Below are 13622 nucleotides of genomic sequence, written 5' to 3' on the forward strand. Positions count from 1 at the left end.
TAAAATGAGCAGGATGCTGGAGGTCTAAAAGGAACAGGAACCTTAGGACACTAGGAACCTTAGGGAAGGAGCGATGAGCAGGACTGTGGGGGGCGTGGAGGCAGCGTCGGGTTTTGGGGTCTTGAGGCAAAGTGGGAGGAATGCTGGGGAGAAGAGCAGGACACTGAGTCAGTACCTCATCTGCTGCCCCAACACTGTCTCCTGGTTCTGTTACTTACATGGCGCCCAATGAAAGATTTCCGCACCCAGTGACGTCACATGCTCCTTCCTGTTTGCTGGGTCCAAACTTATCTAATGCAAGGATGGGGGTTGTGAAGGCTATCACGAGGAGCACAGCAGCAGGGCTGCCGCTGTTAGGGGACCTGGAGGAGGAATGGGGACCTAACTTCCATGGTTGGCCAGGTGCCCCTCCTTCAGCAAATCCGGAACAACTTTCCCGGCTTTCCACCCCTGTCGACCTCCCTGGTTGTAGATTGTGATACCTTATCAGGGGACCGACATGAAAGTTCTTCATAGGTAGAAATATAGAGCACAGCGCGTTTGAAACATCACAACTCTCATATTTGTCCCTTAACATATAGTACAAGTTACAACAAACCTACACTTTTCCTGGGCTAGTAGAATTTTTAACCACTGTACAGTATATTATATATTATTATTAAAGTGGTGATAAATACATAATAAACAAATTTACTCTGATCAACAAAAAAGCAGAATAATTACACATTCTCAGTATTAAGAACAGGATACAGCATTCCAGGAGGTAGGTTACCTTTGCTGCAATAAAAAATGTATTGATGGCAGCAATAACTAGGTTAAGTGCATTGAAACGATTCCTTTGCTAGCAGTTATTGTATTGCAGAAATGAGGAGCCAAGTTAAAAAAAAAGTACCCCTTTTGCAAAACTGGTGCAACAATAGGACCAGATCTATTAAAACAAAATAGTATTGCTTTCAACTGGACTTTTTCCCCTCAATAAATCTGATGCTGTTTCCTTGAACCAGGATTGATCCAGCGATGAGCATTTTGATTAATAACTCACTGCGTTTGTGACGGCTATTTTGTCCTTGTGTGCAATATTGGATGTACGCCGTGGCCAATCAATACATTGTTTCAAAGGTCACTGTACATAATGAAATGTATGGGACACAACATAAGACACAACATAATACACCACATTTTTATTTTAGAAATGGTTGATACATAAAAGTAACCAAATGGAAACTGCTGCTGATGGGCACCCTTGTTATTGTTCTATATTTCAGTGCAGTGGATGGGCATGGTATCTCTCCAATGATTTTCAGTTTCATCTTACAACACCTCTTCTAATCTTCTTGTATGTCAAGTAAGTGTTTCTTGAGGCACATGTAATTATTTTGGCCGCGTTGCCTTTTTCGGGGGAAATTGTTTTCGTGTCCCTAGTGATTGCGGTTATTAACATCATAGATCACTGAAAGTAGGGCTTCACACAAAAATGTCATCTCTATTTTGATGCACCATCTACGAAGCATGTGTGTGGTTTATTCCCTTTGGAAGAAAGTAGAGGAGTGTATATTGATAAGTATCAGCAAATGACTACTTTAGGAAATAAAACCGTGAGCCCTTAATGTTAGCAATTTACTTTTTAAAGTTAAAGGAAGAAATGTTACAACCTAGATAGGATATACTATCCAACAATACATTTTAAGGTGCAGTCACTCTTGCCAATATATGTTGGAGTTCTAATAGAGTGAACTACTTAACCATGTAACTCCTTCTATACTTTAAGTTAATATTCTTCTTTAAAATGTATAGCAATAATAGTTTGCAGCAGGTGTGTAATTCACTGTGCTTTGTTTGGTCCACAGACAAGGGAAACAACACTTGTGGGTACACTGTCCCTGTAAAGCAAAGCAACAAAATAAAAACCTACTCCACTAAGGAGGCTAACTAAACAAACCAACTTCCCTACCTACAATACCATCACTGCCTAGCCAAGCTGGTTCCCAATTTAAATATAGTGCAGAGTAAATGAGTACTTCTTAAAATTTATATTTTATTTTGTATCACAGTAAAATACAATACAAACGTTTGAAACAACAGTCACATATTGTAGGGGAGAGGGAGGGGCACAGAAAATAATGAGGGGTCATGGGAAGGGCGGTTGGGGTGAGATAAGGCACATCATTTACATGGCTTAGCGGAGCCTTTGCCAAACAAATAAATAGTTCTGGGGACATTCTTTCTTGAGTACAGTACAATACTGTTTTGTTTTTTTAAGGTAGACATTATAGTTTATCTTTCTTTTGTTTTGTTTTTCATATCACCCTGGTCTATGCTCAGGAATATCGGCAACACGGAACCCGGTCTAGGGCACCAGGGACTCTCTATTGAACCCGGTTTCTATCATTTTATTTAGCCATGGTTCCCATACGTTTCTAAACTTGTGCATGGTATCGTTTAGATAGGTAGGGAATTTTTTCATAGCAAAATGTTTGCAAAACTCTGTTAATTATTTTGGTGATGCTGAGTAAAGGCCCTTTCCAGGAGGCAGCTATGTTACACCCAGGGCCGCAAACAGAAATCATGGGGCCCGGGACAAATGAAAGGAGGCCCCCCCCCCCCGGGAGCCCCTACCCCCCTGGGGCGGCCCCCTCTCCCCCCCCAAAAAGAAAAAGCGGACCCAAGTTTAAATGAAATGTTTTCTTGTTATAATACTGAAAAAAACATTACAACGCAGTCTGTTTATTTTAATATTTTCAACAAAAGACAAAGATACCCAATGCTACATCAAATGTAACAAAATGCATAGTTAAATACTTCAATGTTGTTATTGTCTTGAATAACGTTCATTTAATGAAACCCTTTGGCCAAAGCGTTATAAGCCTGCAGCCACGTCACAGCATGACCAGTATGCAGGTCCTACGCTACCTGTGAAAATTCTCATTTACCCACTACCTACCTACTAACCTCCAACCAACTGATACCAGTTGAAAATTAATAAACGCACAATTCCAACAAGCTGTAACACCAGAACCCACCACATCATATATATATTTTTCTTGCAAAATGAGTGCTCTGTGAGGCCGAATGTATACAGTATAACAAAGAAAGACGCCCAGTGCTACATCCAATGTGACGAAATACATAGGTAGATACTTCAATGTTCGTATTCTCATGAATAAGGGTCATTTAGTTAAACACTTTGGCCAAAGTGTTATAAGCCTGCAGCCACATCACAGCATGACCAGTTGAAGTTCCTAAAACTACTTCTTAAAATTGTCATTTACTGTACCTCTGCAGTGGAGGGAGAATGGCCTCAATAGACCTGTCCTACGCAAACACATGAAAATAACCTTCTACTTATGAAGTGTGGTGGGGTCAGCTAAAACCCTGGAAGGATGGGCCAAAAAGCTCAAAACAACTGATATAAATTGGAAGAAAAAAATTACTACATTATCGCAAACATTGTCATGGGCTGCTATTTACATTTATATGAATCTTCAAAAAACTAATATTTGTAATCGCTCTAAGTCTGATGCGTTGCCCATCTCCTCCTTGTTAGGCTGGTCAAATCTTGTATCAAGTCGCAAAAATTTAGTTTTTGAGCGCGTTCGTGCTCAATGGACAGCATTGCTAGATTGTTGATGCGCTGTTCACTCATTGTTGAACGGAGGTAGTGTTTTATCATTGATAATTTGCTGAATGCGCGTTCTCCTTCAGCCACAGATAGAGGTAGAGTGCAGAAAATTCTGGGAGCAATGCATACCTACCTCTCCAAATATTCCTTAATGTTGTAATGTATAAATTGCATTTAATAAGTTGAGTTGACCAGAGTCTTGTTGAAATGTGGCGTCGTCTACTTTTCGAAGATGTAAAAATTCACTTGCTAAAGATGTTGTAAGGTCGTCCGGGTATTTAGACACGAGTTACAGCACATGTCACAACTTCTTACTCTGTCATAGTTTGCAATTTTAAAATGGGAGAAAACAAGTGGCATACATATTCCATGGATTTAAAACGTTGGTTGAGCTCACAAATAATGGAATCGAGTACCACAAGGAAAACATTAACCTTGAATGTTGTCTCAGAGTCTTCATCATGGTCTTCAGATTCATTTAGATGTTTTGTCCTTTTCCTCAGTCGACATGGACGTGTGCTTAAATCCTTAGGTATATCAAGATTATCAGCAACAACTGTGGCTTCTGAAATGACATCTTGACACTTTTCCCGAAGTGACTGCATTTCTGCAGAAAGAGCTTTAATATTTGCTGCTCCAATTTCGATTGAAATAGATCTTGATTGCAGAATCAGGCTTCTCTCTTCGAAACTGTTCAAAACTTTTATCCAGAATGGTAAAAGTAGAACTGCTTTGAAGGATAAAAAATAATCTTTTAGGCCTGCTGCTTCGTAACAAGCTTCACTTGAAAGCTTTTTCGATGCAATTATCTTCTTTAAAGCTTCAATTATCCCTGGAAGTTTTCCAGCAATTGGACGAACGGCTTCCACTCTTGCACTCCATCTAGTGTCACTTAGACTATGCAGTGAACACCCAATTGTATCTTTCAAAATGTGCCACCTTTTAGGGCTCCCACTGAAGAGAACATATAAGCGATTAACACATCCAAAAAAAGTGATCGCTTCCGTCCAACACGATGCTGCATGCACACCCACAATACAATGCTGCATGCACACCCACAAGATTTAAGGAATGGGCTGCACAGGGGCAAAAGAGAGCAGTAGGGTATTTTTCTTGTATGCGAGCTCTTACTCCTTTTATTTTGCCAGACATATTAGCTCCATTGTTAAATCCTTGTCCTCTGCAGTCTTCAACGTTGATACCATGTTCATGTAATCTTGACTGCAACATTTCTGCAATTTCCTTACCCATCTTATGAAAGAAGTCCACAAATTCAATGAATCTCTCTTGAATAATCCAAACATGTGTCACCAAGTCTCTGTGAATGTATCGCAGAACAATGATGTGCTGCTCTGTGTGAGAAACATCTGGCATTGCGTCACATATCGCAGAAAAATAAATTGCCTCTTCCCTTTCCTTTAGAATGGTGTCTTGAACGCGCTTTCCACATACATTAAAAAAAATCATTTTGGGTTCTCCAGGATAAATAATGAGCCTGGAGTCTTTTTCCTTTCTCTTGACTATTCTTCACTTTTGCTAAATGTTCTTGCAGCAGAGAATCATAATGTGATATCAACTCGAGCAAACCAAGAAAATTCCCATTATGTAAATCTCTGATTTTTTGTGAACTCCCTCTGAAGGCCATATTCCTGGATGCCAGAAATAATGTCACGTCCAGTAATCATTCTAGCAGGGCAGCAAAATTCACCGTTTCTCTTTCTAAACTCCTTTGTATTTCTGCATCTACTCCATGTCCTCCAATAGACTTCTGCAGGTTTCTCCAACTGCAATAGTTTTGTTTGTGCGGACTCCTCTTTTCATGTTCTGGTAGTCTTTTGTACAGTTTATGCCACTTTATTTTCGATGGATCAAATCCTTCTTTCTTGCAGAGAAAACTGCCAGCGTTGCTTCGGTAGGGATGAAATGCAAGACAAGGGACACAGTACAATACATGTTTGCTAGTGCTCCATCCAAGCCAGTCCCGTGGAAGTTCTTCACGGCCATTGGCTGATTTAACATAGAAAAGAAACTCAGGGAATGAGCGCTTATCACAATCCACAGGCATGCATGTAACCATTTGCCTAAATTCTTTACTAGTCTTTAATCCACAGAGCACTATCCTTTCTCTGTCTTTGTCTTTCAGGGTGTCTGGCCATATAGCTGGATCCTTCCAGTCAATCTCTTTTTCAAAATGTGTTGGTGATTCCGGGAGGCTGCTTTGAGCTTGTTCTTCTACCTCGGGCATCTCTTCTTGGATTGCAGTCTCAGCGGTGAAAGATGAAGTGCTACAACAAGCGCTTTCCTCTTGTTCTGCTTCCTTATGGTCCTGTTCAACTTCTGCCTCGGGAGATAAATTATCTTCAACATCTTGCTGGTTGGATTTAGGCTTGTTAAAAAAACTTCAAGAATAATTTCTTCTTTCTCAATCTCTCATCCTCCTCTTCTCGTTCTTTCCTTTCTTTCCGTTTTTGAAAACCAGACTTGTGGTGGTACATTTAAAACTTCAATTTGTTCTACTAATAGTAGGTAATGGAAACTGGACCTTTGTGCTTTATTATGATATAAGAATCCCCGGTTGGCGGGCCTGGGTACACCTGGTAGACCATCTCTTTGAAAATGGTGTTATTAATAGACAAGTTGTTGGTCAATTGCTGTATGATAAAGTGTCTTATTTGTAGGTACAATGCTGACAAGCTCTAGATTGGGTATCTGGTGTGACTCCTGCAGTTGGGGGTATGTCATGATTTTACTACCAATGATGAGATCTTTTACTCTTGATATATTGTGCAATGTCCACCATTGATATTTTTGAGGTTCACTGCCTGGCTGGAATTTGGGATTGTGAAATAATGGTTGCATGGTGGATTTGGGTGTTATCAAACCACATTTTAAACAGTGATTTTCACATCTGTGGGGAGTTCTTGGTTGTAGGCCTCCTAATTGTTTCGGCTTTATCAGGGTGTTGAGGTTGACACGCAGTTTCTTATTGTTCCCTATAAAGCGAGTGATACTTTTCTGTAGATCAATAATGTCTTTATTCTTAAGTGCTTTCAGGAGAGTCCAGTATAAATAAAAAATTCTGGGGAGGAGGGTCATTTTAACTGCCGCTATTCTGTCAAGCCATGAAATCGAATATTTCAACCATGTCTCCAGGTCTTTTACAAAAAATGTTATGCATGCTGGGGAAGTTTGCATGATAGAGTGTATGGTATGCATTTGTGATTTTCACTCCTAAATATGCTAAGTTTCCTTCTATTCGAAGTCAAAGTTGAGAAAGAAAACTTTGGTAATCTCTTCTGGCATATTTATGTTGAGGGCCTCTGACTTGCTATTGTTTATTTTGAGGCCTGAGATATTTTGAACAGGTTTGGTATTGAAGTCAAGGCTTTGTTTATAGTTAGTAGAATGTCATCAGCAAAAAGACTGTGTTTGTATTGTTGCTTTTCTACTGTCCCTAAGATGTCCGCGTTGCGCCTAATGCCTACGGCTAGGGGTTCAATTGCCAGAGCAAAAAGGAGTGATGAAAGGGGACAACCCTGTCATTTCATTGTTTTATTTTTGATAGAGAATGTGTCAGAGGTGTAGCCTGCATTACGTATTAGTGCTTCTGGTGAACTATAAAGACGTCTCACCCAGTTAAGGAGTTTAGTCCAAAAGCCCTTAAGGTGGCGAGCAAGTAGAACTAGTCGACTGTCAAATGCTTTCTCTAAATCCAAGGGGAGTAGCATCAATGGTACCTTAGTTGCTTCTGCAATGTGTATTAAGTTGGTCACTCTGCGGATATTGTCCGAGGCTTGTCTATTTGGTATAAATCCCACTTGGTCTGGGTGAATAAGCCTGGAGAACAGTTTATTTAGTCTAGTTGCTAATATTCTTACTAGAATTTTGACATCTGTATAATGAATGAAAATGGCCTATAGCTGCGGGGAATCTGTCGGGTCCCTCCCTGGTTTGTGTATCAGTGTGATTAATGCTTGTAACATTTTGGTTGAGATGTTTTTACTACCAAGAAAACTGATGAAAAGCGTTGTTAGGTGAGGGGTGAGTTTTTCTGAAATTGTTTTGTAGTATAAACCAGAGAAACCATCTTGTCCTGGAGCTTGGGCCGGTTTTAGGGATTTTATTGCTATAGTTACATCTCCTCGTATCTGGGTTTTCTAGCCATTATATAATTCTATATAAATTGTATGGAACTCAGATATAATTGTTTCAGGGTTATGTGTGAGTTTTCCCGTTTAGAATTTGGTGGCTAAAATGTGTTTGTGGCTTTGCTTAGTCCTTCATTTGTGTGCCATCATGGTATCTGGTTTGTTACTCTTCTGGTAGAAAAGTTGACCTGTCTCTGCTTAATCCACCAGGAGGATGCCTAGCTCCTTACTACTGCTCTTAATTCTCTCATCTTACTTAAGTTCATATTTTTATTTGTTACTCTAGGGCCACAAGTTTATTTGTTAATTTTGTGGTCATTTGTATTTCTGCTTTTTTCCCTGTAAGACGCTATCTCTATTAGGGATCCTCTAATGACTGCTTTATTTGCTGTCCATGTTGTGTTTGGGGTTGTTTCTTTACTATGGTTTGTGGCAAAAATAATTTTCTAGTTCTAAGTTTATTTCAGCTGTGATTTCTGGAACCATGAGCAGTCTCCAAGAAAGCAGTGTAGGTTGTTTGTTCCAGGAGTCTATCGTAATTTCCACTTGAGAGTGATCCGATCGTGTAATGGGGTATATCTTGGCACTTCAGTCCTGGGAGAATGTATTAGGGTCTATAAGAATGTAATCTAATCTCAAATAGGTATTGTGTGGGTTGGAAAAAAATGTGTAGTCTCTTTGATTTGAGTATAATATTCGCCAGGTGTCGAGTAAGAGAAATGTATTTAACTCCTTAATTAGAAAGTTGGGTTTTTGTGGCTTACTTCCCAGGTGTAGCCCTGCTTGAAATGATCAGGATCTGTCCATATTCTTGTCTAGAACTAAATTCAAATCACCCGCTATCACTAATTTTCCTCTTATTATTTTCCCCTGGGTCTTGAAGAATTAATCGAAGAAATGTTTTGAGGGTCCATTGTGGGGCATATATTGGGGCCCCCCCAATGGACCCTCAAAACATATATATATTAGCTAGAGTGATTGGGGTGTTGTGTATGGGGATTAGTAAGATCAGGTATCTTTCTTCTTTATCACATATTTTTTTTCTAGGACAAATGGTTTCTGGTTGTTAAAAACAAAGGCTACTCTATTTTTTTCACTAAAGCGGATGATGTGTAAACTTGCGAGAAGTATTTATGGAGATAGGTTGTGGTAGTTTTAGGCTTAAAATGTGTTTCCTGCAAGAAAAGTATGTCGGCCTTCAGTTTCATATAGTCTGTGAATGCTACTCTGCGTTGTCTTGGGCTGTCAAGTCCTTTAACATTGTGCGCCCCAATCTTATAGGCCATTCCCAGTGTGGGTATAGATAAGTATTATAGTATACTGCTATATAGTAGTATAGGAGTATTATTTGACTACATATTCTACCAAACCATTATTGGATTATTGACTGTGTTGATGAGGAAAGCGATATGAATTATTGGATTTATAAATGGACTAAGTGATACATGCATTTTCTCTGAGCACAGATACAGAGCCTGTCTCTAATATTGCCTGATGGGTATAGATAAACACTGTTTATTAAGAACTAGAATATAGTTTTTATCTGAAAGGTTTAGTGTGTGTCTCTGCGACCGTGGGTGATGTGGAGAAGGGGGTAAAAAAGGGTTTAACTTGGACAGGGAGATAGGGAAGTGTAATAGGTTTGGTGTTCTGCAATTCCAAACCTATGATCCCAGACATAGGAATGTAAGGGGGTGTTTGAGGTTTTTAAAAACTGCAAGTCCAAAGGCGTAAGTTCCATATATGTTATTGGGGCTCTTTCCTCCCAGCTGGTATACAACCTGAGCTACAAACATCCGGTCGCCACTGAATTGTCCACGTGTGATCTGCTGTCATGGTCCGAGTGGTGTGTACTCTGGTGGGCTTCTCCTATGTGTGTCTAGGGATAAATGGGGAAATCGGTATGTCTTTTTTAGTTTTCCTCTCTCGTTCTTTTTCTGCATTAGCGGGAACTGATTGGTAGGTCTTCGGTCTCTCATTCTTCATGTCCTCAGTCGGGGCTGATTGTGTCATCCGGGTTGGTAGGATCTTGTTCTTTGAACTCTCTGCCATACCGGGCATCAGATTCGCGTCAGCACAAGCAGCAAGTCTTGCTACATCTGTACAGCTCTCCTGCTGAAATCCCTCTCCTGGCTTCCCATTAAATCCTGTATTACAGCAGGGCCCCCATAGGTTGCACATGCGCAGAACGGCAAAAATGCCGGTTTGCGCAAGCGCAGAAGTGAAAATCGCCGGATCCGCTTTCCGGCGATTTTCACTATACGGCGGGCCTCTGGAACGGAACCCGCCGTATACCGGGGCCCTGCTGTACTTACAAAATTCTCCTAATCTCTTTTAAGACTATACACTCTTCTGCCGCTCCTTACATCACAGCCCTAATTTTTCGCTATAATATATACCTGCATAACTCTTGCGTTCTGCTCAAAGATGTTTCTGTCTACCCCTTTTGAATCTAAAGCCCTCTCCCACCTAAAATAAATTCTCGCTCACTGCCCCACACCTCTGTAATGTACGTCCCCTCAATATCCAACTGGCACTCTCTCTATCCGCCTTTAGGACCTTTCTTAAAGCAAACCTCTTTAACGAAGCGTATGGGTAGTTCTGCTGGCTGATACTAGACATCTCAGATGCACTTACCAGAAAACTCTCCTACTGTCTCTGTATGTTCTCCCAATTTACTAGCTAGATTGTAAGCTCTTCTTGATTTTAATGAATGCAACACCAAAAGGGGCTTTCAGTTTAATGAGGCCAGCAGAAAGCTTTGCTTTTCAGCCCCCTCTGGTTGGAATAATGTTAATTTGCTGTCTTTTAGACTACATCAAATATAGACCAAGGTCAGCTTGTTTCTGTACCTAAGGAATGACCACTCTGTTCTTCAATGTAATCTAAGAGTGTATGAAGTAAATATTAGCTGTGCATTAGATAGATAGCTGAGAAAAAGTACCTGATTATTAACGCTTCTTTTTTTATTTTTCAGAGCAAAACGTATAATGTTTGCTGCAGTAATTCTGCTGTTTCTGGCGTCTTTCATCATAACCTCTTTGCTATCATTTTTTTTAAAGCTTTCAATCCAGTATCCAACAGGCGAGAGGTAACTAACTACATGTGTTGTTGATTGTTAAGATCTTTTGATATGGTCATTTAGTATTTTCTTCATTATTGATAATACTTTGATATTGGTAATACACATTGTAAATGGGCATAGAAAAAAAATGCAGAGCAGTGAATTAATGTCCCCAGTGTCAGCAAACAAAAAGTGAACTAAAAAGTCACCTGTGGCCCTGTAAGATGTGTGCAGAGGTACATTTAATGGAGACCGATTAGGGTGAAATGAAATCCTGGCTTTATTGAGCCTGTTGCTTTTAATAAGGAAAAACATACACAAAGAAACAAAATACTGTAAAGGCCTACTCCACTTTGGAGAATAACTAAACTTTTACTCCAGGCTGTTGCTGTAGGGGAAGGCCTCTCTGCTCTCCTGGGTCAGCAACCTTGTGTGCTATGGAAATCTCTGTGTCCAGGTATAGAGGTCTTATACCCTTGTGTCTTGCTGTCAGCACACAGTCCTGTGTGCTTCAAGACACTCTCCTCATGGCAGCACCTCGTGGGCTGAGGAAAATCTCTCTAGGTCTGTTTTAGCAGGAGTTTTAACCCTGTCTCACAGTCCTAATTAGCCAGGTGGAGTCTGATTAATTGCCTGTCTGCAGTTAACCAGCTCCCTGCTGGATTTAAAGTCAGTTTCTTACACAGGGATAAGTTCCTGTTACAGGCCCCATTCTGCAATCATCACATTTGTCAGTTCTCTTAATACTGTATATAATTTTGTTTACTTCCCCATAGCAAAATTCCCTTATTGCATTTAATTTTATGAATGAGAGAGCTTCTGTATTTTCCCTGACAAATCTCCATAATAGGAGCTCTTAGCCATTTACACGTATGGAGGTTTTAGTGCTTAGAATAAACTCTAATACTCAACTGACCATACTGTGTGTGTTTTATTATCTGATGTGTAATACAAATTTAAAAAAGACTAACAAAATCAATTATTTTTGCACAGTCAATCACGCCTCAATTACTGGGTGGAATATTACACAAAACCTTACTGTCGATATGGTCCATTTTTGGTCGGTATCATACTGGCTACATTGTTGTCCAAAAAGCAGTCTCATCTTAAAAACAAGGTATGTAGCCTTAAATCTTCTGTCTGCTGAAACTCATATGAAAGGACAGAAGAGCCATTCAGCTTTAGAAACAGGGTTGACCTATGTATTTGTAGAGCTCATCACACAAAAAAAACTGTACCGTTGCTGGAAGTGGTGATTAGAACAATTGGGACAAAGGAACTAGATTTATTGTAGGTTTCGATACCTTTGGACTATGAAGTAGAAATAGCCGTGTTAGTCCAGTTGCGAGTGCAGAGTAAATGAGTACTTCCGTATTAGGAGATATATTTTTATTTGAACTAACAAATGATATCATAAGACAAACTTTCAAGAGTTCTCTCTCTCTTCCTCAGGTCAGCGATACTGATTTACAGAGATTCCATGAGTTTAACACAGATGTACAAACCAAGGTCTGAGGCAGATGAGGTAGAGAGTTAATGGCAGAGAGTATAGTAAGTAAATAAACAGACAGGGCAATACGTGGATGAAAGGGATAGTGAGGAATGGGAAGAGCATGTAGGACATCCATCCATCAGCAGTGTGGAGGGGGGGAGGGAGAAGGGGTTTAATTGTTAGGGATCTGTTTATTTACTGTTCCCTCTGTATTGGATTATCTTGGTTTTTACATCTGTGTTAAGATCATGGAATCTCTGTAAATCCCTATTGCTGACCTGAGGGAGAGAGAACGGTCAAAAGCTTGTCTTTTAATATAATTTGTTAGTCCAAATAAAAAAGGCATCACCCAATACTGAAGTACTGTACTCATTTACTCCGCACTATCAAAAAGGAAATAGTCATAGGTAAAATGGAAAACGTACAGTATAATGACTTGCAGACTGATTTATATGTTTACGCCAGTTCCCTGTTCATTATGTGGGCAAATCGCTTCATCTCCCCCTGCCTCCGCAACCAAAAACTCAATGGCATACTCTTTGATTCAGATATACACTGGATTTCTATTATTCTACCAAATACAAAGCCACATACACATATCAACAAGGGACTGCCTTAACCAATTATTCATCTTAACGTTTTATTCCTATGTGTGAGTGTGAATTTGTTTTCAGAGAATTTCCATATTATTTTATGGTTTGAATTAAGCATGGGTGAAATCTTAACAATAAATATGTAATGTTAAAGCAGCAGCCCTAGTCAAAAAATACTTAGAATTACAATTATCCCACCTCGATTCCCCCCCCCCCATATCCCCCATTTTCTCTCTTTTTGTATCACCTCCCCCCCATATGTGATATAAAAATCTCAATAAACTTCAAATTTAAACAACAACAAAAATTATGTTGATCTAATCTCATTCCTAAAGCATAACCTTGTTTCACATTTTTTTGATCTAATTTTAAAGATTTATGGATATATAGATGGTTTGGAATACACATAACAGTTTCCAGATTAGTTGGTTGGGGCAAAAATGGTAATAAAAAGTAAAAGAACAAATGCATTGTATAAATAAAAGGGAGCTCGGCCAATAAGACAGAGTGGGTTTCATGAGAAAATTTACTGCCGCATTCTATATTCACTCATTTTATCATATGCATTGAAGTCTGTGGGAATTGCTGTCTGAAAATTCCCCAAACAGGCGATTTGGTGTGTACAGAATTACCCACTTAGGGGTATATCCACAGAGCTCCATTAAATTTTTTATCGTGACGTTACCCCCATTTAACGTATCGATAG

The 13622-nt window shown here is 39.6% G+C and overlaps 1 protein-coding gene across 1 annotated transcript in view; it reads left to right on the plus strand.

Moving 5' to 3' along the window:
• LOC142496461 (O-acyltransferase like protein-like) overlaps positions 1 to 13622 on the plus strand; it is a 157448-nt gene that overhangs the window by 102112 nt on the left and 41714 nt on the right. Inside the window, exons 10-12 of the mRNA XM_075603489.1 lie at positions 1266 to 1345; positions 10745 to 10858; positions 11825 to 11948. Of these exons, the coding sequence (XP_075459604.1) occupies positions 1266 to 1345; positions 10745 to 10858; positions 11825 to 11948 (318 nt within the window). The remainder of the gene's footprint in view (positions 1 to 1265; positions 1346 to 10744; positions 10859 to 11824; positions 11949 to 13622) is intronic.

The sequence above is a fragment of the Ascaphus truei genome, chromosome 1 (assembly GCF_040206685.1).
Source record: "Ascaphus truei isolate aAscTru1 chromosome 1, aAscTru1.hap1, whole genome shotgun sequence".
NCBI classification, from domain to species: Eukaryota; Metazoa; Chordata; class Amphibia; order Anura; family Ascaphidae; genus Ascaphus; species Ascaphus truei.